General features: G+C 37.4%; 1 protein-coding gene across 7 annotated transcripts in view; it reads right to left on the minus strand.

The window, feature by feature from the left end:
* The window catches only part of PRKACB (protein kinase cAMP-activated catalytic subunit beta), a 161,688-nt gene that overhangs the window by 3,874 nt on the left and 132,450 nt on the right, over positions 1–25,364 (minus strand). For all 7 annotated transcript variants that reach the window (XM_016921478.3, XM_001137476.5, XM_001136919.6 and 4 more), the window contains one exon: positions 20,306–20,470. In XM_016921478.3, the coding sequence (XP_016776967.1) occupies positions 20,306–20,470 (165 nt within the window). The remainder of the gene's footprint in view (positions 1–20,305; positions 20,471–25,364) is intronic.

Below are 25,364 nucleotides of genomic sequence, written 5' to 3' on the forward strand. Positions count from 1 at the left end.
ACGGCACACCAGGAGATGATATCCTGCACATGGCTTGGAGGGTCCTACGTCCACGGAGTCTTGCTGATTGCTAGCACAGCAGTCTGAGATCAAACTGCAAGGCGGCAGTGAGGCTGGGGGAGGGGCGCCCGCCATTGCCCAGGCTTGCTTAGGTAAACAAAGCAGCTGGGAAGCTCGAACTGGGTGGAGCCCACCACAGCTCAAGGAGGCCTGCCTGCCTCTGTAGGCTCCACCTCTGGGGGCAGGGCACAGACAAACAAAAAGACAGCAGTAACCTCTGCAGACTTAAATGTCCCTGTCTGACAGCTTTGAAGAGAGCAGTGGTTCTCCCAGCACGCAGCTGGAGATCTGAGAACGGGCAGACTGCCTCCTCAAGTGGGTCCCTGACCCCTGACCCCTGAGCAGCCTAACTGGGAGGCACCCCCCAGCAGGGGAACACTGACACCTCATAGGGCCAGGTACTCCAACAGACCTGCAGCTGAGGGTCCTGTCTGTTAGAAGGAAAACTAACAAACAGAAAGGACATCCACACCAAAAACCCATCTGTACATCACCATCATCAAAGACCAAAAGTAGATAAAACCACAAAGATGGGGAAAAAACAGAGCAGAAAAACTGGAAACTCTGAAAAGCAGAGCGCCTCTCCTCCTCCAAAGGAACGCAGTTCCTCACCAGCAACGGAACAAAGCTGGACGGAGAATGACTTTGACGAGCTGAGAGAAGAAGGCTTCAGACGATCAAATTACTCCGAGCTACGGGAGGACATTCAAACCAAAGGCAAAGAAGTTGAAAACTTTGAAAAAAATTTAGAAGAATGTATAACTAGAATAACCAATACAGAGAACTGCTTAAAGGAGCTGATGGAGCTGAAAACCAAGGCTCGAGAACTACGTGAAGAATGCAGAAGCCTCAGGAGCTGATGCGATCAACTGGGAGAAAGGGTATCAGGGATGGAAGATGAAATGAATGAAATGAAGCGAGAAGGGAAGTTTAGAGAAAAAAGAATAAAAAGAAATGAGCAAAGCCTCCAAGAAATATGGGACTATGTGAAAAGACCAAATCTACGTCTGATTGGTGTACCTAAAAGTGATGGGGAGAATGGAACCAAGTTGGAAAACACTCTGCAGGATATTATCCAGGAGAACTTCCCCAATCTAGCAAGGCAGGCCAACATTCAGATTCAGGAAATACAGAGAACGCCACAAAGATACTCCTCGAGAAGAGCAACTCCAAGACACATAATTGTCAGATTCACCAAAGTTGAAACGAAGGAAAAAATGTTAAGGGCAGCCAGACAGAAAGGTCGGGATACCCTCAAAGGGAAGCCCATCAGACTAACAGCGGATCTCTCGGCAGAAACTCTACAAGCCAGAAGAGAGTGGGGGCCAATATTCAACATTCTTAAAGAAAAGAATTTTCAACCCAGAATCTCATATCCAGCCAAACTAAGCTTCATAAGTGAAGGAGAAATAAAATACTTTACAGACAAGCAAATGTTGAGAGATTTTGTCACCACCAGGCCTGCCCTAAAAGAGCTCCTGAAGGAAGCGCTAAACATGGAAAGGAACAACCGGTACCAGCCGCTGCAAAATCATGCCAAAATGTAAAGACCATCGAGACTAGGAAGAAACTGCATCAACTAACGAGCAAAACAACCAGCTAACATCATAATGACAGGATCAAATTCACACATAACAATATTAACTTTAAATGTAAATGGACTAAATGCTCCAATTAAAAGACACAGACTGGCAAATTGGATAAAGAGTCAAGACCCATCAGTGTGCTGTATTCAGGAAACCCATCTCACATGCAGAGACACACATAGGCTCAAAATAAAAGGATGGAGGAAGATCTACCAAGCAAATGGAAAACAAAAAAAGGCAGGGGTTGCAATCCCAGTCTCTGATAAAACAGACTTTAAACCAACAAAGATCAAAAGAGACAAAAAAGGCCATTACATAATGGTAAAGGGATCAATTCAACAAGAAGAGCTAACTATCCTAAATATATATGCACCCAATACAGGAGCACCCAGATTCATAAAGCAAGTCCTGAGTGACCTACAAAAAGACTTAGACTCCCACACATTAATAATGGGAGACTTTAACACCCCACTGTCAACATTAGACAGATCAACGAGACAGAAAGTCAACAAGGAATTGAACTCAGCTCTGCACCAAGTGGACCTAATAGACATCTACAGAACTCTCTACCCCAAATCAACAGAATATACATTTTTTTCAGCACCACACCACACCTATTCCAATATTGACCACATAGTTGGAAGTAAAGCTCTCCTCAGCAAATGTAAAAGAACAGAAATTATAACAAACTATCTCTCAGACCACAGTGCAATCAAACTAGACCTGAGGATTAAGAATCTCACTCAAAACCGCTCAACTACATGGAAACTGAACAACCTGCTCCTGAATGACTACTGGGTACATAACGAAATGAAGGCAGAAATAAAGATGTTCTTTGAAACCAACAAGAGCAAACACACAACATACCAGAATCTCTGGGACACATTCAAAGCAGTGTGTAGAGGGAAATTTATAGCACTAAATGCCCACAAGAGAAAGCAGGAAAGATCCAAAATTGACATCCTAACATCACAATTAAAAGAACTAGAAAAGCAAGAGCAAACACATTCAAAAGCTAGCAGAAGGCAAGAAATAACTAAAATCAGAGCAGAACTGAAGGAAATAGAGACACAAAAAACCCTTCAAAAAATTAATGAATCCAGGAGCTGGTTTTTTGAAAGGATCAACAAAATTGATAGACCGCTAGCAAGACTAATAAAGAAGAAAAGAGAGAAGAATCAAATAGACGCAATAAAAAATGATAAAGGGGATATCACCACCGATCCCACAGAAATACAAACTACCATCAGAGAATACTACAAACACCTCTACGCAAATAAACTAGAAAATCTAGAAGAAATGGATAAATTCCTCGACACATACACTCTCTGAAGACTAAACCAGGAAGAAGTTGAATCTCTGAACAGACCAATAACGGGATCTGAAATTGTGGCAATAATCAATAGCTTACCAACCAAAAAGAGTCCAGGACCAGATGGATTCACAGCCGAATTCTACCAGAGGTACAAGGATGAATTGGTACCATTCCTTCTGAAACTATTCCAATCAATAGAAAAAGAGGGAATCCTCCCTAACTCATTTTATGAGGCCAGCATCATCCTGATACCAAAGCCAGGCAGAGACACAACCAAAAAAGAGAATTTTAGTCCAATATCCTTGATGAACATTGATGCAAAAATCCTCAATAAAATACTGGCAAACCAAATCCAGCAGCACATCCAAAAGCTTATCCACCATGATCAAGTGGGCTTCATCCCTGGGATGCAAGGCTGGTTCAATATATGCAAATCAATAAATGTAATCCAGCATATAAACAGAACCAAAGACAAAAACCACATGATTATCTCAATAGATGCAGAAAAGGCCTTTGACAAAATTCAACATGCTAAAAACTCTCAATAAATTAGGTATTGATGGGACGTATTTCAAAATAATAAGAGCTATCTATGACAAACCCACAGCCAATATCATACTGAATGGGCAAAAACTGGAAGCATTCCCTTTGAAAACTGGCACAAGACAGGGATGCCCTCTCTCACCACTCCTATTCAACATAGTGTTGGAAGTTCTGGCCAGGGCAATTAGGCAGGAGAAGGAAATAAAGGGTATTCAATTAGGAAAAGAGGAAGTCAAATTGTCTCTGTTTGCAGACATGATTGTATATCTAGAAAACTCCATTGTCTCAGCCCAAAATCTCCTTAAGCTGATATGCAACTTCAGCAAAGTCTCAGGATACAAAATCAATGTACAAAAATCACAAGCATTCTTATACACCAACAACAGACAAACAGAGAGCCAAATCATGAGTGAACTCCCATTCACAATTGCTTTAAAGAGAATAAAATACCTAGGAATCCAACTTACAAGGGATGTGAAGGACCTCTTCAAGGAGAACTACAAACCACTGCTCAAGGAAATAAAAGAGGATACAAACAAATGGAAGAACATTCCATGCTCATGGGTAGGAAGAATCAGTATCATGAAAATGGCCATACTGCCCAAGGTAATTTATAGATTCAATGCCATCCCCATCAAGCTACCAATGACTTTCTTCACAGAATTGGAAAAACTACTTTAAAGTTCATATGGAACCAAAAAAGAGCCCACATCGCCAAGTCAATCCTAAGCCAAAAGAACAAAGCTGGAGGCATCACCCTACCTGACTTCAAACTATACTACAAGGCTACAGTAACCAACACAGCATGGTACTGGTACCAAAACAGAGATATAGATCAGTGGAACAGAACAGAGCCCTCAGAAATAATGCCGCATATCTACAACTATCTGATCTTTGACAAACCTGAGAAAAACAAGCAATGGGGAAAGGACTCCCTATTTAATAAATGGTGCTGGGAAAACTGGCTAGCCATATGTGGAAAGCTGAAACTGGATCCCTTCCTTACACCTTATACAAAAATCAATTCAAGATGGATTAAAGACTTAAACGTTAGACCTAAAACCATAAAAACCCTAGAAGAAAACCTAGGCATTACCATTCAGGACACAGGCATGGGCAAGGACTTCACGTCTAAAACACCAAAAGCAATGGCAATAAAAGCCAAAATTGACAAATGGGATCTAATTAAACTAAAGAGCCTCTGCACAGCAAAAGAAACTCCCATCAGAGTGAACAGGCAACCTACAAAATGGGAGAAAATTTTCGCAACCTACTCGTCTGACAAAGGGCTAATATCCAGAATCTACAATGAACTCAAACAAATTTACAAGAAAAAAAACAAACAACCCCATCAAAAAGTAGGCAAAGGACATGAACAGACACTTCTCAAAAGAAGACATTTATGCAGCCAAAAAACACATGAAAAAATGCTCACCATCACTGGCCATCAGAGAAATGCAAATCAAAACCACAGTGAGATATCATCTCACACCAGTTAGAATGGCAAACATTAAAAAGTCAGGAAATAACAGGTGCTGGAGAGGATGTGGAGAAATAGGAACACCTTTACACTGTTGGTGGGACTGTAAACTAGTTCAACCATTGTGGAAGTCAGTGTGGTGATTCCTCAGGGATCTAGAACTAGAAATACCATTTGACCCAGCCATCCCATTACTGGGTATATACCCAAATGACTATAAATCATGCTGCTATAAAGACACATGCACACGTATGTTTATTGCGGCATTATTCACAGTAGCAAAGACTTGGAACCAACCCAAATGTCCAACAATGATAGACTGGATTAAGAAAATGTGGCACATATACACCATGGAATACTATGCAGCCATAAAAAATGATGAGTTCATGTCCTTCGTAGGGACATGGATGAAATTGGAAATCATCATTCTCAGTAAACTATCACAAGAACAAAAAACCAAACACTGCATATTCTCACTCACAGGTGGGAACTGAACAATGAGAACACATGGACACAGGAAGGGGAACATCATACTCTGGGGACTGTTACGGGGTGGGGGGAGGGGGGAGGGATAGCATTGGGAGATATACCTAATGCTAGATGACGAGTTAGTGGGTGCAGCGCACCAGCATGGCACATGTATACATATGTAACTAACCTGCACATTGTGCACATGTACCCTAAAACGTAAAGTATAATAATAATAATAAAAAAAAGAAATTTCTGGGATAATTAACTGTTGGCATCAAAATCCTGGCTCCTAAGGTTACAAAACTTCAGTCTTAATTTTTAGTTCCTTGTTTTTAAGACCTTATCTTTTCCTATCCCTTTTGTAAAAATTCTTTTCTCCTCAAGTTACAGCTAAATCTCAGACTTACTTTTAATTGCTTTCCTTTTTTAATTCCCAAGTTTATTTTGTTTAAAATATCTGGCCATCAAAACTTTCTGAGAGGTTGGAAAGAAATATAACTCTTTTAGAATTAGAGAATTGTTAAACCTTAAACATTTTTCTCCTTTGATCCTAAAAGTAATTGTCTTCCCACTACTTCGAATATGGTCTTCTATAAAGATTAAATGTGGGTACTGAATACATTTGAGGAAAAGATTTTAAAAGCTAAAAAAAAATCATAATCTGCACAGCCTTTATAGAATTTACAAACAATTACAGTTGCTTTATTCTGTTCTCAGCACAACACTGTGAGGAAGGAAGGACTGGTGTTCTTACTCCCATTTTACAGATTATAAAAGAGTCGATTGACCAAATTCACATGACTGATAAGCGGCTAAAGCAGGTTTCATATTCATGATTCTCCACTTCTGGCCCAGAGCTCTCCAAGGGTTTTTAATTTATATCCCTTTCATTAAAACATTTTCTAGTACACATAATCAACATATATATAGTTATTTACTTACAAATTATTTAGATGTATGACTATACTATTATAAGACAAATAAGGTATTGAAAAAGAATAAGGTAAAAATAAGTAGGAATGGGACTTCTAATATTATCTTTTTGTTTGAGAGCTGGTTGCCTTGCACACCCTGCTTTGGGGACTGCTGTTTTGCACTACCCAGAAGAATGAGCTAAGCAGACAGTTGCTTCACGTCTAGCCAGCCAGCAATTTAGAATAACAAACCTATTGGGGCAATCACGTGTAGAAAATGATTGTACAGTTTGAGTTGTTCAGGCTACTTCTTTCTTCTGCCTTTTTTTTTCCTTGATCATTTGGAGATGCATCAGAGAATAAAGAAGACAATTAAAACTATTCATATTTACTATGATTTTTGCATTGCTGTGCATAGTTATAATACTTGAGAAGATACTAAAACAAATGGTTAAAGTACTCTGCTATTTTTATTTGTAAATTGTCCGTGGATCCTTACATCTGTTTCATTGATAATCAAGATTTGGCTGTCAATCAATTTGTCCATTACTACAACCTGTATGTTACAGTGTGCCACTTGTTGGTAGGTTACCTGTTTACTACCTGGGATAAGTCAAGCCCTCTGAAAAGCACATACACTTTAAATGAGTAGTGGCCGTCCTGTTCTATCCCCTTTTAGGAATAATTATTAAAAATTAAACACATAATAGGAATAGATAAGTAAATGACTGCTATTTGGCAGAAGATTTTATTTCTAAATATAAATATGAAAAGATTCAAATACATCATAAATCTTTAGCATACTAATAAAGTTGACAAGCCTCAAGGCAATCTAAAGAATATACCTCGAAATAGCATTAATTAACAATAAATACAACAATAAAGATAACATAAGCAATGATAATTAGAAAGGGAAATGGATGATTTTATTGGAAATATAAATTTCTTAAATTGACTCAAAAAGTAAAAACTTGAAGAGACCAATACCCAAGAATTAGTCTGTTAAAATTTCTAAGGAATAGATATAAGATGACTCCATGTTCCTAAATTTTCTGCAGAATAAAAGCCTGGAAACTTTCTAAACTCATTTTATGAATCCCATATAATCCCAACTTCAGAAAAACAGAAACTGTGGATTAATAAAACTTATAACTACAGAGGTAAAAACCCTAAATAAAATTTTGGCAAATAGATTTCAGGCAAATATTAAAATGTTAATACCCCATGATTAAATGGTATTCATTCCAGGAAAGTGAGGATGTCTCCCTCATATAATTCATCACACTAACATGTCAAAAAAGATAAAATACAGTGTATTAGAAATCAACAATGTTTTGTTAACCTCATAAAGAATACCTATCTCAGCCAAATGGCCAACTTTATATTTGGTGGTAAAACATGAAAGGCAACAAATTATAGAAACGATCCCCGAAAGTATATTCTTGGGCACTTCCATTCAAAGCAGGAACAAGACAAGAAAGCTCAAGGGCCCTACTGCATTAAAATATTGTTTTAGACATTCTAATATATATACTAAAACAAAAATGGAAATGAGATGTAAATACTGAAAAGGAACAGACAAAACGATATGCCAATCTCCTGTGATTGTCAATAAAAATCCAAAGGAATCACTGAAAAATGTGGAAATCAATAACAGAATTTAGTAACATGGTCAATTATAATATAAACATAAAAATGATGTTTTGCCCATATCCTACTATAACGGGAAAGCAAACACATTAATAATAGCAACCAAAATATAAATTTAAGCAATAATTTTAAGACATAAATTCCTTCCTATATGGAGGAAGGGGGGTTCTCTAAAACTTTACTGAATGACGAAAGATATTTGAGTAAATGCAGAAGCAACATGTTCATAATGGTAAATTCTCAAGATTCAGGTTCTCTCCTAATATGCAACTTTACTGTTAATCCCCAAATTCAATAAATCTTTAGAGAGACCAAAAAAAAACAAAAAAACAAAAAAAACACCCCACAAACCATTGGCAAGTCTAATCAAAAAAGAAAGAGAAAACATACAGGAGATAAGGATGATTTTCTAGGAAATATAAATTACCTAACTTGACTCTAAAATAATGCATATGGGGCAAGAGAACAGAACATTTGGAAAGGGTAAACAAGGGTGAAGAAACTGGACCCATCTAATATTAAAATATTTTAAAGCTACATAAAGCAGTGACATATACAGTACAAGAACAGACAAAAAGAACTCCTAAAAAATAAAGGTCAGGGCTTCAAGATGGCTGACTCAGAACTCTCCTCCACAAAGAAGGACCAAAACAGTGAGTAGATAATCGCATGTTGAATAAAGCCTCTAAGAGAGAACACTGAAATTTAGCAGGGAAGTGACAGGGAACATCTGAGGCAGATAAGCAAAAGGAAGTGAAGCAGCTGGCCTAGCTGGGACCAGCTGGCAGCCACAAGAGGTTCTCCAGTATGGGGAAAGGGTAACTGAGAGATCCCCAGTGGTCCACATTTCCACCACAGACTCTTGCAATCCTAGCCATGTAAGATCCCCACAACCCTCATGAATTCTGAGACAAGTATAGGGACCTGCCTGGAGCTCACACAATAGCATTGTTCCAGAGAGGGAGTTTGTTCCAGGTCCCACACCCACCCCCAGGACCCAAGAAGCTGAAGCACAGTGCCATTTTGAGAAGCCAACTACCATTAGAGAGTATGCATCTCTATACACCTGGAGCCCAACTGACAGTGCCCCATGTCTATCAAAGGGGCTCCAGTGGTACAGTGCTGGCTGGACCCAATGGTGCGGCTGGGTCCCCAGCACTCGAGCCCACTCAGTGTCCTATACTCCAAAGAACAAGCTGGGCAGCACACTAGGGAAGGCTGTTTCTGGGGCCGGAAGCCAAAGCATACACTCCCCAGAGTCTGAGGGCCTCCTGCCTGGGGCCACTGCCACTGATAGCAATGCCCAGCCCCCACAACAGGACTGCCAGGTACTTGCAGCACCTTCAGTGGACCTGGGAACTGGCCCAACTGGATGCTATTTGGGGGCATGAGGACAGACTCACTCTGCCTACCACCTCTCAAGTATTTTATCCAGGGGCCTAGGAATAGTCCTTCCCTGCCTACCAGAGTCTGTATCTGTGTGCACCAATAGGGGCCTGAGGACAGGCCTGTCCCTTTAAGTGCCACCCCTCCTAGTGCCCTAGCACACCACCTGGGAGGCCTGGGGAGTGCCCCCCTGTCTATCACTCTGGGTACACATACATATGATCAAGAAGCATGACGAAAGACTCAGGCTATCAGCCACTGGCATCAAAATATGCTGTCCAGTGGCCCAAAGACTGCCCTGTTCACCACAGCCTGCACCCACAGGTACAACAGAGGAGCCTGGGGACAGGCCTTCCCTGCCTGGTGGCACCTCCCACAGTGATTGAGTGCACTGTCTGGAGGCTTGGGGATCCATCCACCCTGCTTGCTGCTTCTGGCATGCACATGCACCATCAGGGGGTCTAACAACAGACCCAAACCACTGACTGCCTGCACTCAAACACATTGTTTGAGGGTCTGGGGATTGCCTCACTTGGTCCAACACAGCCTGTGCCCATGTGCGCCATTGAGGGGCCTGAGTAAATGCCTGCACTGCCTGGCACTGCAACCCCAATGCTCAAGCATGCCATCTGAGGGCCTGGGGATTGCCCTGCCCCACCCACTACTGGCCTGAGGCTGGGCCTGCCCAGTCTGCCACCACTACCACTGCTGGCGCTTACCCACATATGCCACCTGAGGGTTTAGGGCCTGGCTTGCCCAATCTGTTGCTACCATCACTAGCAGCAGTGTGTACTGCCTGGGAGCCTGAGGGTTGGCCTGCCATCACTATTACAATCGCTTATGCCACACATGCTGCACAGGAGACTAAGGTCTCATCCATATGCTCAGCCTACCACTGCCACTGCTGGTACCTGAGCAAGCCACATGGAGGCCTAAGAATTGGCCCTTGCAGACCTGCTAAAATTGATGCCAGTGTATGGCCACCAGGGGCAGGTATGCTTGGCCTGCTGCTACCACCACTGGGGCCTGAGGATCAGGATGCCTGGTGTCCCTGTCCCCAGCAAAGCCTCACCACAGGCTACACCAATAATGCGGCCTAAGCCACTGAGGAAATCGCAGACACCCACTGAGGCTAATTACAGCTGAAGAAATCATAGAGACTACACTACTGCATGCACCCAGAATAAAAGCTAAACTGCCCAACAAACCAACATGATGATACATCCACAGAAAAAAGTCTTACCCTACAAAAGCCAATCCTAAAAACTGGAGGAAATGACTGTTACACCAGATGTGGAGATGTCAATGTAAGTATACAAGAAACATGAAAAAGCAAAGAAACATGACACCTCCAAAAGAACATAATTCTCCACCAACAGATTCCAATTAAACAAAAAATGATGAAATGTCTGAAAAAGAATTCAAACTAATGATATTAAAGAAGCTCAGTGAGATATAAGAGAACACAGACAAACATCAGGAAAACAATTCAGGATATCAGTGAGAAATTCAACAGAGAGATAGCATAAAAAAGAACCAAACAGGCTGGGCATGGTGGCTCACGCTTGTAATCCCAGCACTTTGGGAGGCTGAGGTGGGTGGATCATGAGGTCAGGAGATCGAGACCATCCTGGCTAACATGGTGAAACCCTGTCTCTACTAAAAATACAAAAAATTAGCCGGGGCATGGTGGCGGGTGCCTGTCGTCCCAGCTACTCAGGAGGCTGAGGCAGGAGAATGGCGTGAACCCAGGAGGTGGAGCTTGCAGTGAGTCGAGATCACGCCACTGCACTCTAGCCTGGGCGACAGAGCGAGACACCATTTCAAAAAACAAACAAACAAACAAAAAACAAACAAAAAAAACCAACCAAACAGATCCATCCCAGAACTGAAGAATTCAATGAATGAAATGAAAAATACAACTGAGAGCTTTGACAATAGACTATATCAGGGAGAAGAATTGAGGACAGGTCTTCTGAAATAATTCAGACAGACCCACCAAAAAAGAATAAAAAATAAAAATGAATGAACAAAGCATACATGACATAGGGGACACCTTAAAGCAATGAAATATTCAAATTTGGGGTTTTCCAGAAGGTAAAGTGATGGGTAATGACATAGAAAAACTCATTTAATTTAATAATAGTTGAAAACTTCCTAGTTCTTTTAAGAGATTTAGAAATCCAGATACAGGAAGCTCAAAGATCAAATAGATACAATCCAAAAAGGTCTTTTCCAAGACACACTTTACTGAAACTGTCAAAAGTCAAAGACAAGACAGAAATCTAAAAACAGCAAGAGAAAAGCATCAAGTCACATATAAGGGAACCTCCATCAGACTAACGTGGATTTCTCAGGGGAGACCCTGCAGGCCAGGAGAGAATGGGATGATATATTCAAAGTGCTAAAAGGAAAAAAACAAATCCTGCCACCAACGATAAACTACTAGACTAACCAAGAAACCTTTCTTCAAAAATGAAGGAGAAAAAAAGTCTTTCCCAGATAAGCAAAAACTGAGGGAATTATCACTATTACAGCAGCCCTACAGGAAATGCTTAAGGTAGTCCTACATCTGGAAGTGAAACAATGATATTTACCATCATGAAAACAAGAAAGTATAAAAGTCACTGGTAGGGCAGACACATAAATGAGAAAGAGAAAGGACTCAAATATTACCATTACAGAAAACCACCAAACTATAATGATAAACAATTAGAGAGAAAGAAAGGAATGAAGGATATACAAAGCAACCAGAAAACAATTTTTAAATGACAGGAATAAGTCCTCACCTATCAATAATAACTTTAAATGTAAATAAATCAGATAACTACTTAAAAGATATGGACTGTCTGAATATATAAACATAACACGATCTAACTATATGCTGCTTACAAAAAAAATCACTTCACCTGTAAACACACAGATAGACTGAAAGTGAAGAGACAGAAAAAGATTTCATACAAATGGAAAACAAAAACAAGCAGGAGTATCTAAATTTATATCAGATAAAGGAAACTTTAAGTCAAAACAGTAAAATGAGACAAAGAAGGTCATAACATAATGATAAAGGGATGAATTCAGCAAAAGGACGTAACGGATATATATGCATCCAATACTAGAGCACACAGATATAGAAAGCAAATATTATTAGATCTAAAGAGAGAGACAGACTCCAATACAATAATAGTTCAGGACTTCAACACTCCATTCTCAGCATTGTACAGATTATTGAGAGAGAGAATCAACCAAAAAAATTGGACATAAACTTCACTGTAGACAAAATGTACCTAGGAGACATTTACACAACATTTTATCCAATAGTTGCAGAATACACATTCTTCTAATAAGCACATGGAACATTCTCCAGGATAGACCATTTATGTTAGGCCACAAAACAAGTCTCAACAAATTTTAAAAACTTGAAATCATATCAAGATTTTCTCAGATCCTGATGGGAAAAACTAGAAATCAGTAACAAGAAGCACTTTGGAAACTGTACAAATAGATGGAAATGAAACAATATGCTCCCGAATGACTATTGGGCTAATGAAGAAATTAAGAAAGAAATAAAAAAAATCTTAAAGCAAAGAAAAATGAAAACACAATATACCAAAACCTATGGAATATAAGAAAAGCAGTGCTAAGGGGAGGTTTATAGCAATAAACACGAAAAAGTATAAAGATTTCAAATAACCTAATAACATACCTCAAGGAACTAGAAATGCAAGAACAAACCAAACAAAATTAGTAGAAGGAAAGAAATAATAAAAATCAGAGCACAACTAAATGAAATAGAGAAAAAACATACAAAGGATCATCAAAATGAAAGGTTTTTTTAAAAAAATAACCAAAATTGATAAACTGCTAGCTAGACTAACCAAGAAAAAAAGAGAGAAGACCCAAGTTAACAAAATCAGAAACGAAAAATATTTTACAACTGACACCACAGAAATACAGGAGATCACTGGAGACTATCATGAACAACTATATGCTAACTAACTGGAAAACCTAGAGGAAATAGATAAATTCTTGGACACATACAACCTACAAAGACTGAACCAGATAGAAACAGAAAATCTGAACAGACCAATAATGGGGAACAGATTGAATATGTAATAAAAGGATTCCCATCAAACATTAAAGAAAAGCCCAGGGCTGCATGGCTTTACTGCTCAATTCTATCAACCTTATAAAGAAGAACTAGCATCAATTCATCTCAAACTATTCCAAAAAATTAAAGAAGAGAGAATTCTTCCTAACTTATTCTACGAGGCCAGCAGTACTCTGATACAAAACCAGACAAGCACACAACAAAAAAAGAACACTACAGACCAACATCTCTAAGAAATACAGACACAAAAATTTTTAACAAAACACTAGCTAACAAAAATCCAATAACACAACAAATATATAATACAACATGATCAAGTGGGATTTATCCCAGGGATGCAAGGATGGGTCAATATATGCAAATCAATTAACACGATACATCACTTTAGTAGAATGAACAACAAAAATCATATGATCATCTCAATAGATGCAGAAAAAAGCATTAGATAAAAGCCAACATCCCCTCCTGACAAAAACTCTCAACAAATTAGGCATAGAAGAGGCATTACTCAACATAATAAAGGTCATATATGACAAACTCACAGCTAACATACTGAATGAGGAAAAGTTGAAAGCCTTTCCTCTAAGAATTGGACCAAGACAAGGATGTCCACTTTCTCCACTCCTATTCAACATAGTAATGGAAGTCCTAGCCAGATTAATCAGGGAAGAGAAAGAAATACAAGGCATCTAAATGCAAGGCATCTAAATACAATGCCCCTCCTTTCAGATGACATAATCTTACATATAGACTCCACCAGAATATTCTTAGAACTCATAAAAAATTAAGTAAAGGTGCAGAATACAAAATGAACATAAAAAATCAGTGACATTTCGATACACCAATAATGATCTAGCTAAGAAAGAAATCAGTAATATAATTCCATTTATAATAGCTACAAAAAATAATAAATAAAATACCTAGGAATAAATTTGACCAAGAAGGTGAAAGACCTCTACAAGAAAAACTACAAAACACTGATGAAAGAAATTAAAAAGGACAGAAACAAATGGAAAGACATCCGATGGTCATGGTCATGAATCAGAAAAATAAATATATTAAAATGATCAACTATGCAAATAAATTTACAGATTCAATGAAATTCCTATCAAAATACCAATGATAGTCTTCACAGAAATAGAAAAAAAAATCCTAAAATTTGTATGGAACCACAAAAGAGCCTGAATAGCCAAAGGAATCCAGAGCAAAAAGAGCAATGCTGGAGGCATCACACTACCTGACTTCAAAATATACTATAAAGCTATAGTAACTAAAACAGCATGGTAGTGGTATAAAAACAGACACAGAGACCCATGGAACAGAATAGAGAACCCATAAATAAATCCACATATTACACCTAAGTGATTTTTGACAAAGGCATCAAGAACATACAGTGGGGAAAGGACACTCTCTTCAATACATGGTGCGGAAAAACTGGATATCCATATGCAGAAGACTGAAACTAGATCCCTCTCTCTCACCATATCCCCAAATCACTCAAAATGAATTAAGTACTTAAAAATAAGGCCCCAAACCATAACAATACTAGAAGAAAACATACGGGAAATGCTCTAGAACACTGGTCTAATCAAAGATTTTATGGGTGGGGCATGGTGGCTCACGCCTGTAATCCCAGCACTTTGGGAGGCTGAGGCAGGTCAGGAGTTTGAGACCAGCCTGACCAACATGGTGAAACTCTGTCTTTACTAAAAATACAAAAATTAGCTGGGCGTGGTTGTGGGCACCTGTAGTCCCAGCTACTCGGGAGGCTGAGGCAGAAGAATCACTTGAACCTGGGAGGTGGAGGGTGCAGCGAGCCGAGATTGTACCATTGCACTCTAGCCTGGGCAACAAGAGCGAAACTCCAACTCAAAAAAAAAAAAAAAAACCTAATAAACAAACAAAAAAGATTTTATGGCTAAGTCCTGAAAAGTACAAGCAACAAAAACAAAAATAGGCACATTGGGCTATATTAAATTAAAAGCTTTTGCAGAGCAAAGGAGACATTCAAAAGAGTAAAGAGACAACCTGTTCAATGGGAGAAAAAAATATTTGCAAACTATTCATCCAAGAAGGGACTAATATCCAGAATATACAAGGAACTCCAATAATTCAGTAGCCAAAAATAAACAATCTAATTAAAATGGGTAAAGGATATGTGTACACATTTCTCAAAACCAGACTTACAATGGCCAACAGGTACATGAAAAAATGCTCAACACCATTAATCATCAGGGAAATGCAAATCAAAACCACAGTGAGATATCATCGTACCCAGGTGGAAGGGCTATTATCAAAAAGGCAGAAAACACCAAGTGCTGGAGGGGATGTGGAGAAAAGGGAATTCTTACACACTGTTGGTAAAAATGTAAGTTAGTACAGCTACTATGGAAAACAGTACAGAGATTTTTCAAAAATCTAAAAATAGAACTATCATACAATTTAGCAATTCCATTAATCCAAAGGAAATCAGTATATCAATGCAACACCTGAATCCTCATGTTTATTGCAGCACTATGCATAATAGCAAAGATATGGAATCAACCTAAGTGTCCTTCAACAGATGAATGGGTACAGAAAATGTAATATATATAGGAATACTATTTGGCTGTAAAAAAAAGAATGAAATCTTGTCATTTGTAGCAACATGGATAGAAACAGATCATTCTGTAAAGTGAAATCAGCCAGGCACAGAAAGACAATATCACATGTTCTTACTTACATGTGGAACCTAAAAAAGTTGATCTCTTAGAGGTAACGTATAGAATGACAGCTACCAGAGGCTGAGAAGGATGTGTGTGTGTGGGGGAAGGGATGAAGAGAACTAAGGTACTGAGAACAAACATACAGTTAGACAGAAGGAATAAGTTCTAGCATTTCATAGCACAGCAGGCTGGTTATACTGTATATTTCACAACAATATATTATATATTTCAAAGTAACTGGAACAGAAAATTTGAAATGTTCCCAACACAAAGAAACAATAAACGATCAAGGTAGTGGATATGCTAAATACCCAGCTTTGATCACTACACATACTACGCATGTATTAAAATATAACATGTACTTCATGAATATATAAAAATAGTATGCAGCAATAAAAATTTAAAAAGTTCAGAAATAGACAGATGTATATATTAATTTAATATTAGTAAAAGGTAGAATTTCAAATAAGAGGTCAAATAAGAATTATTCAATAAATATGGAGGGGACAACTGGTTAATTACAACAACAAAAAATAAGTTAGAGTTCAGAAAGCACTAAAAGAAAATAGAAGTTCAATAGATACACTTATTGTGGAGTAGGGTTTTTTTCTTCTTTCAGAGACAGGGTCTCAGCTCTGTAGCCCAGGCTGGAGTGCAGTGGCATGATCATGGCTCACTGCAGCCTTGACCTCTTGGGCTTAAGTGATCCTCCTGCCTCAGCCTCCAGGGTAGCTGGGACCAAGTGTGTGTTACCACACCTGGCTAATTCTTTTTTATTTTCTGAAGAGATGATATCTCACTATGTTGCCCATCTAGTCTTGAACTCTTGGCTCAAGTGATCCTCCCACTGTGGACTCCTAAATTGATGGGATTACAGGTGTTAGCCACAGCACCTGGCCTGTTTTAAAACAATTGTATAATATGGCAGTAAGTCACTCAGATGTAATTATGTAGTATTTAGCAACTGTGAGATAAGAGACTGAAGGAAATGGTAAAGTGCAGGGTTGGAGGAGGTAGATCTTAATTGGCTACTGAGATCATAGGACTGAACTGCAGTGATGAAGAGCACAGGGAAAAAAAAAGTAAAAAGACATATATCAAATACTAGGTTCTATTTGGATGGTGGAATTATGATAATTTCAAATTCATTTGCTTAATAAATTACCTGGTTATAAGTATATGAAACATATCTCAACCAGAAAGGAAAATGGAGCCTGGGCCAATCCATCTAATCTTTCTCACCAAACTGCTCTTCCTTTTGTATTCTCTATCCAAATTCAAATTTTAAGGGTGATAAAACTGATGCTTTAGAGAGGTTAAATCGTTTGTTCATGATCATACTGCTAATGATTGGTTGATCAGGGATTCAGATCAATGTCTACCTAACACCACAGTTCATTCTCTTTTTTTGCTGCCTTTTGAGACAGTCTTCCTACTCCCAAAATGCTCAAAGCATAAAAGTTAAGAAGATGATACACGTAAAATTCATGAAAATCTTGTGAAACAATTTATTGTTTAGTGGTTTGGAGTTTCATTTTAAGAATCATGTCAAAAGGACTTTAAAGGGATAATGTGACCTGGAATTGAGAATCTGAAGAACCTGGGATCAAATATAGGTATTATTTAGCAGCTGCATGATTATGTTTAAATTAATTAACCTCTCTGAGCTGATTTCCACATCAGTAAAATGGGGAAAATGGTATCACTTATTTCACAGGATTATTTTGAAGACTGAAAAGAGAAGTTATAGGGAGTTGCTTTTATTAATTATACAGTATTGCATTGGTGTTAGCAAATTTAGAAAAAATATAAAAAATAAAGTTTTTTATGAGATCTAAATCTATTTTAAAGTGCTATCAATCTTATTATTGACTATATAACATATCTATTTGCGATAATAATGCTAACAGCCATGATTCATGAACTTAACAGAGAGTTTCTGGATCCCTCTTGTGAGATAGGCTGTATTGCATTCACATTGTTTTGGTCTGGCTATATTTTCTTTTTGCTGCATTTTAAAATTCTTTAATTGTTTTGTTTTTGTAATCTTTATTTATTTATTTATTTGAGACGGGGTCTTGTTCTGTTACCCAGGCTGGAGTGCAGTGGCATAATCACAGCTCACCGTAGCCCCAATCTCCCAGGCTCAAGTGATCCTCCTGCCTCAGTCTCCCAAGTAGCTCGGATTACAGGGATGAGCCATCATACCCAGATAATTTTTGTATTTTTTGTAGAGACGGGGTTTTGCCATGTTGGCCAGGCTGGTCTCAAACTCTTGAGTGAGACTCAAGCAATTCACCCACCTTCGCCTCCCAAAGTGTTAGGATTTCAGGTGTGAGCCAGGGCACCCAGCTTGTTACTGTAATCGTTTGTAAAATATATAAATTAGAAAAACTGTGCTTTTAATACTTAATTAGAGCATTAAATTTTTTTTTCCTTAAGGAAACTCAATCATGTAGTTGCACAGCATTATTAAAGATGACATGTCTCTAAAACATTAGAAGTTTTGGTTTTATGAAAAAAAAGAAGAAAAAAATTAAATATATTCAAAATGAAAACACTTTATTCATGCAAATTATCTTTAAGCATGTAAGAAGCAAAATGAGAGATAAAGGTAATTCAGTGCAGCAAAATCTTTTCTTAAATGTCTCAAATTATTACAAAAGTGAAATGATAACTGCTATCAATTAATATAGTACTGTTACCACAACTGTCATACTGGCAACTTGTGTAGCCAAAAACAAAACAAAACAAAATACTAGTTTCTTTTAAATATGCTACAGTTTAGCTGGGGTTTCTTCTCTATTTTATTATGGTGGTATAATAATGCCAGCGATTAACTTGATCTATACTTATATTCAAGTCTTCAAGTTGCCTGAATTTCTAACACTAAGAATCCCTTTAGCGAGCAAAGAGTCAAACAAAAGACCAAACAAAACAAATCTCAAAAACTCAGGTGCAAAGTTATTCTGAATTTCCACATTTCTCACAGTATATACTTTTACATTTATTTATATGACCATCTGACTAATCTCCCTGTCCCCTGGAAGTATAAGCTTCATATGGGCAGGAATAAAGGTTGGTTTTGCTCATCATTGTATTCTCAGCACCTTGCAGAATACCTAACATACAAGCAGGGACCTGATAACTATTTGGAAAAAATCTTACGTGAATAAATAATTGTTAAAAGGAAAAAAGTAGTAACTTCAGATAATTTGCTTTGACCTTCCAAAAAAGCATGAATTAAAACCCCTAATTTGTATGAATTATGTTCAAATTAGCTTTCAAATGGATAAAGGAAAGCTGTATCTCTAAAGAGAGACCAATATGCCACAAGAAGGTGAAAATGAAGACTAACAAGGAATGAAACTAGCAATTTAATGTTATTATATATCTGGCACATGACAATTCTAGATGGGCAACTACATTTATTTATATATCTTCCTAATGTGGCTTCACATCAGTTTTGAAAACCCTTAGGACATTGTCTAATATATAATTTCCACAGTTTTGTGAAGCGTAACAAGCATAGATAGGAAAAATTTAACAAAGGAAACATTTCAGGTTGATGGTCAAAAGAGCATATATGCTTTCTTTTTAAGCTAGGTAAGGCCAGGTGTGGTGACTCATGCCTGTAATCCCAGCTCTTTGGGAGGCCGAAGTGGGCAGATCACTTGAGGTCAGGAGTTCAAGACCAGCCTAGGCAACATAGTGAAACCCTGTCTCTACTAAAAATACAAAAAAATCATCCAGATGTGATGGCATGCACCCGTAGTCCCAGCTACTCGAGAGGCTGAAGCAGGAGAATCACTTGAACTGAGGTGGCGGAGGTTGCAGTGAGCCGAGATTGTGCCACTGCACTCCAGCGTGGACTACAGAGTGAGACTCCACCTCAAAAAAAAAAAAAAATTCTAGGGGGAAACTCATTTTTAAGTTATGGGCTGTAAAGTACTTTAGATCCTGCACAAGATTAATTCAAAAGGTAAAAAAATTAAAACTATGTGTTAAGTTGAAAATATCTCCACCACATATAATTTAAACACCAACTTTAAAAAAGCTTTTAAGTTAAAAAAGAAAGTCTCACCTTCCTCTGGTAAATAGCAATCCAATCTGTCGTGGCAAACCACTTGTGGGTTTTTATATCACTGACACCATTCTTTAGATTTCCAAATCTCTTGGTCAAATCCACCTGCAGCAGGTTCCGTAGAAGGTCCTTGAGATCTGAACTGAAGTGGGATGGGAATCGGACCTACACAAACACACCATTTGGTAAAACACACATTCTAAGACTCATGATATTTCTGTTTTGATTTCATAAAGTTTTTTTTTCAAGGCAACAAGCCATTATATAAACAAAAATATGGAGCGATGACCTTCACATACTTTTAACTACATGTTACAGTCACCACAGTAGCCATAAAGAAGAGAATTACTTGGGTGAATGAACTAAACCTGTTCTCTTAGGGCCTTGCTTTGGTTATGATGTCTTTAAGAACATGGAGCAGTCTCCAGAAAAATGTGCACACCTACAGAACTTTTGCAAAATATCAGAAAGTTCACCTATCTTTAAGAGCAATCTCTTTGGATCATACATTACAAACCTGTGTCTCAAAGATATATAAATTTAACTTTGTAATATAAATAGAAGAACCAGCATATGAAGGAAATCAGTATGTACATTTTGAAGAGATCTATCAAAAAGGAAGTCTAAAAATGGTTGTAAAAACCCACACTGCCTTTCACAGTATAGGAAAACATTTTTCATTTATCAGAAGTTGGCTTTTAAAAATAATTCTCCTATTATGCAACAGTATAAAAATGATTTAGACTGGTTTAAAAGCATTTTTCTACCTACTAAATTGTGAAGACTAGACTGGCCTCTGGCCTTAAAAACAAATGGAAAACCCCCAAATAAGTGAAGATTTTTGGCAATCGATAAGGTTAAAGTAACATTTATAGGAGACCTAAGTCTATTTTTCATTTTGTTTTGTTTAAACACATTCTTCTCCTCTATACCAATCTAACTTCTGGTTATTACTGTTTCATTGATATGGGTACCTAAAAAATTAAAATGGGTACCACCAAAGGATGAAGGAATAGCTGCATCTATGCCTCCTTATTCTTTTTTGTCATCACTACCACCTCTCCACTATCCTTTCCAGCTTGTGTTCAATCCCTTTCATTACCCTCTTCCCTGTCATACATACATATGTATGCACACATGTATGTGTATACATATCTGGATTATTACAGCCTCAACTACAAATTGATCATAGCACTTTGTAGAAAACACTTTAAAGGGTTAAGAGGCGCATCCCCAAACTCTCTGCATTCTTACTTTGTTTCTCTACAAGTGCTACCACTACAAGTACTACCACCACTTCATAACTTACATAGTGAATCATTACATTACCTCAGTTGCTCTTTATAATACATTTATTTATTCAACTATGCTATAGTATTTGTGCATATTTCTGTCTCCCCCACGCTCTGAGCTTCTGAGGGAAGGTATTGTGCCATTTTTATTCTCAGTATTTATTAGACTATTTCAAATACCGTAGTTCATCCATTTTACAATTATTTATTGAATACCTACTATATGCCAGGCATTATTTTAGGTGCTGGATATATAGCAGTGAGCAAAACCAGGCAAGTCTCTGATTTCATGGAACTTACATTCTAGTTGGATGGGACAAATTCAGTGAATATGGTATTAACTCCATTTTAAAGATGGAGAAACTAAGATTCAGCAATGTTACTGGGTATAGCTTCCCCAGTCATCAGGCCATAAAGTGGCAGAGTTGGGACCAGAAATCTAGTCATGATTTGTAGCTTCATGAATTTTGCTCTTTATTACACTGTCTTCAAATATATAGACTCCTTAATTTATATTCTGACTTTCTAAAAGCTCAACCTACTTGACATACATTCTCATGTTCTCAAAGTAGAAGTTAAATCATCAGCATGCAAAGATAGGTTTTATAGTAAAGTTAAATTCATAACCATAGCTTTTGACTGCCACTTTTGTGCTAGTCTATAAGTAAATTTTTTCAAAATCTGGTCCTAGGACCCATGCACATCAGAATAAACTGGGAGACAAAAGGATAACAATGTAGATTCCTGTGGCTTGCCTCAGATGATGGGGGCATTGGGCCTGAAAATCTGAGCTTTTATCTGCAAGGGATTCATATGTACATAAAAGCTTGAAAAGCACTATTCTCAACTCTGTTCACTACTTTATGCAGAGGTTTTATTTTCTATGCTAGTAAAAGATCATAACATTTTAAATGTAAATAATACAGTACTGTAAATTGAAATCATTATCATACCACAGGAAAACTAATATTCTATCAACAACTAAAGACTATTTAAAAGGTTAATAGTTAATAAATGACCAGGATTTAGGCTCAACTCATATAAATTAGCAACTCAAAATCGCATTTTTGCAAGGCCCTTTATTATCCTAGATTATGAGCAGTTTTATGTTCTAAAATAATAAGATATGTGAACTTCTACCTTCTCTAGTTTTATTCTTGACACAGTGGTTTACTAGAAGCTAGGCATTATGCTAAACACTTTCTGTACTGGCTCATAAAATCCAAAACATAGGTATGATTATTATCCAAATTTCATAGGTAGGGGTGAAGCAATTGAGACCTACAGAAATTATTTTGTCTAGGATTACAGAGCTAATAAATAGTAAAGGTGTAATTCCAAACTGGGTACACTGACTTCAGGGTACTTATTTTTAATTATCTATTCTCCTTCCATGATTCAATAACCTAAAAATAGTCATTATCAGGAACCTTCTAAAAGACTGAAATTTTCATCTTAAAAATATTTTGCTGCACATTTCCTCATTTATCTAGATGAAGTAATAACTAGAGAATAAGGGGTTTTCAAAAGGCACACTGTCTACTTTAAAAATAACATGACATTTTTCCAGTGGCTATGTTAGCTCAGATTTTTCCAGTGATAAATCTAAACTTTATTTAGATTCCAAAGAAATAATTTATTTGAAGTACATCTATATTTAAGATTAAATTTGTGTGAACTGTTCCATGGTAATGTACCAGTTATCTCTTTCATTACATTCAGATGGCAGACAGTAATGTACTACATATAAATTATCTTTGGAATTCAGGTAATATGCAGTGGAATGCATGAAAAATAAAATCATCTAAATAATGTAATCCTTTATTTTGGAATGCAAATAAAGTGATGGTCTTGAATGTGTGTGTGTGTGTGTGTGTGTGTGTGACAGTGGAGTGGTGGTGGGTTGTGACAGCAGATATCAGAACGATTTGGGAACCTTTTCAAATCATAGACATATCCTCCTCACCTCCATATCACACCCTCTTCCCCAGAGATTCTCATAGGTAGCCCACACTCTCATAGTGGTTCATGTTAATAATGGGAATCCATCACATATTTAAAGTATTTTGGGGGAGAAATAATGAAAGTCATTGTGAAAGTATTTTTTCCCACGATTATTCTGAAATTTAACCTGAAATGTAATTTCCTTGTTGACTGAACTTTTCAAAGAGCCATGTTGATTTATCAAACTGGAATTAGTGAAAAACAGAAAATAACTTCAACAAAATTGTTTTAAGTGTACAACCTTTATTTGTAATACATCAACCTGGAGACACTAACGATTTCTATGATGGGAAGAGGGACTATCTAATTTTTCCTTTAAAACTACATCAAAAGGGTATTACTTTTATCATTATCAATTATAACTACTATAGAAAGTGAAATCAGAATCTTCTAATATTGGAGCTAGAGGGAGCTTAGTTTAATTGAGTCTAAACTCTCATTTTAAAGATAAGGAATCTGAGCTCCTGTGAGGCTACCAACTCCGTTAGTAGAATTATTGGGAAAATAACCTAATCTTCCTGACATATACCTATGAGCTTTCTGCCAGTCCAAGATAGGCAAATAATGTGAAAGTAAATGTAAAGAGTCAGATATTGAAAAGAGAAAGTCTAAAATCATTAAACCATTAGGTCTGAGAGATAAGGTTATGGGAAACTGGCATCATTTAACATGGAAGAGGTGTTTGTACAACATAAAAGAGGTGTTTGTGATATATACACTTCCCAACGTGTTTTCTTTAATATTTTTTCTTCAATATTATTTATTGTTTAGGATTGTTTTCCAACCATTAGAGACCATATTACTTCTGATTTTTCTAATTATATTTTCTTGAGAATAAATCTAATTCCCCAGTGAGGTACAGATACACAAAACAAGCTCTCAACACATGGTGTTTATCAGAATCACTTGTGATACTTAAAAAAAGTTTTGAATCCACAGAAGGCCTCTTGAGTCAGTATGTCTCTGGAGAGATACCAAAGATAGAGTACACTTCATGAAAGCTTCATGAAGGCAGAGACCACAACTGACTTGCTGTATCCAGCATGTAGAACTGGTCTGGCACATACTATGAGCTTCATAAATATTTAATGAATGCATGAATTGAAATTCAACAAATATTGATTGAACCTCTACTATGTGTTATGCTTGAATTAAGCAAGTACTATGTGCTTACTAATATATCTCAGGAATTTGTGCTTGGATTATATAAGTAAACAAAATAAGATGAAGATTTCTGCCTTCATGGAGTTTACATTCTAGTGAGGAAGACAATTAAAACTTAGCAATCGAGTGATCCTTTAACAATGTTATCCTATCTTTTTCATGAAACTTTGCATAGTAAGGTCTTCGACTTTTACTCTGAAGAAAATGGGGAATCCTTGCAAGGTTTTGAAAAGAATAATAGGATATGATTTAACATTTTTAAGGAACCACTCTAGTGACTCACTTAAGAGTGACAGCAGTGGATGTGGTAAGAAGTGGCTGAATTCTGTAAATTCTAAAGACAATGCAAAAATGGTTTCCCTGTGCATTAGATATGAAGTGAGGACTCAAAGGTGTCTTGGCCTGACCAACTGAAAGGGTGGAGTTGCCATCAGTTTAGATGGGGAAGGCTTCGTGGAGGGGGGTGGGTGGAGTGTAGGAAAGAGGACAAAAACTTGTCAGTTTTAGACAGGTTGAATTTGAGGTATCAGATATCCAAGTGAAGATTTCAAGTTAGAAACTAGATACAAGAGTATGGAATTTGGGAATCAGGTATGGAC

Source organism: Pan troglodytes, chromosome 1 (genome assembly GCF_028858775.2).
Source record: "Pan troglodytes isolate AG18354 chromosome 1, NHGRI_mPanTro3-v2.0_pri, whole genome shotgun sequence".
Classification (NCBI taxonomy): domain Eukaryota; kingdom Metazoa; phylum Chordata; class Mammalia; order Primates; family Hominidae; genus Pan; species Pan troglodytes.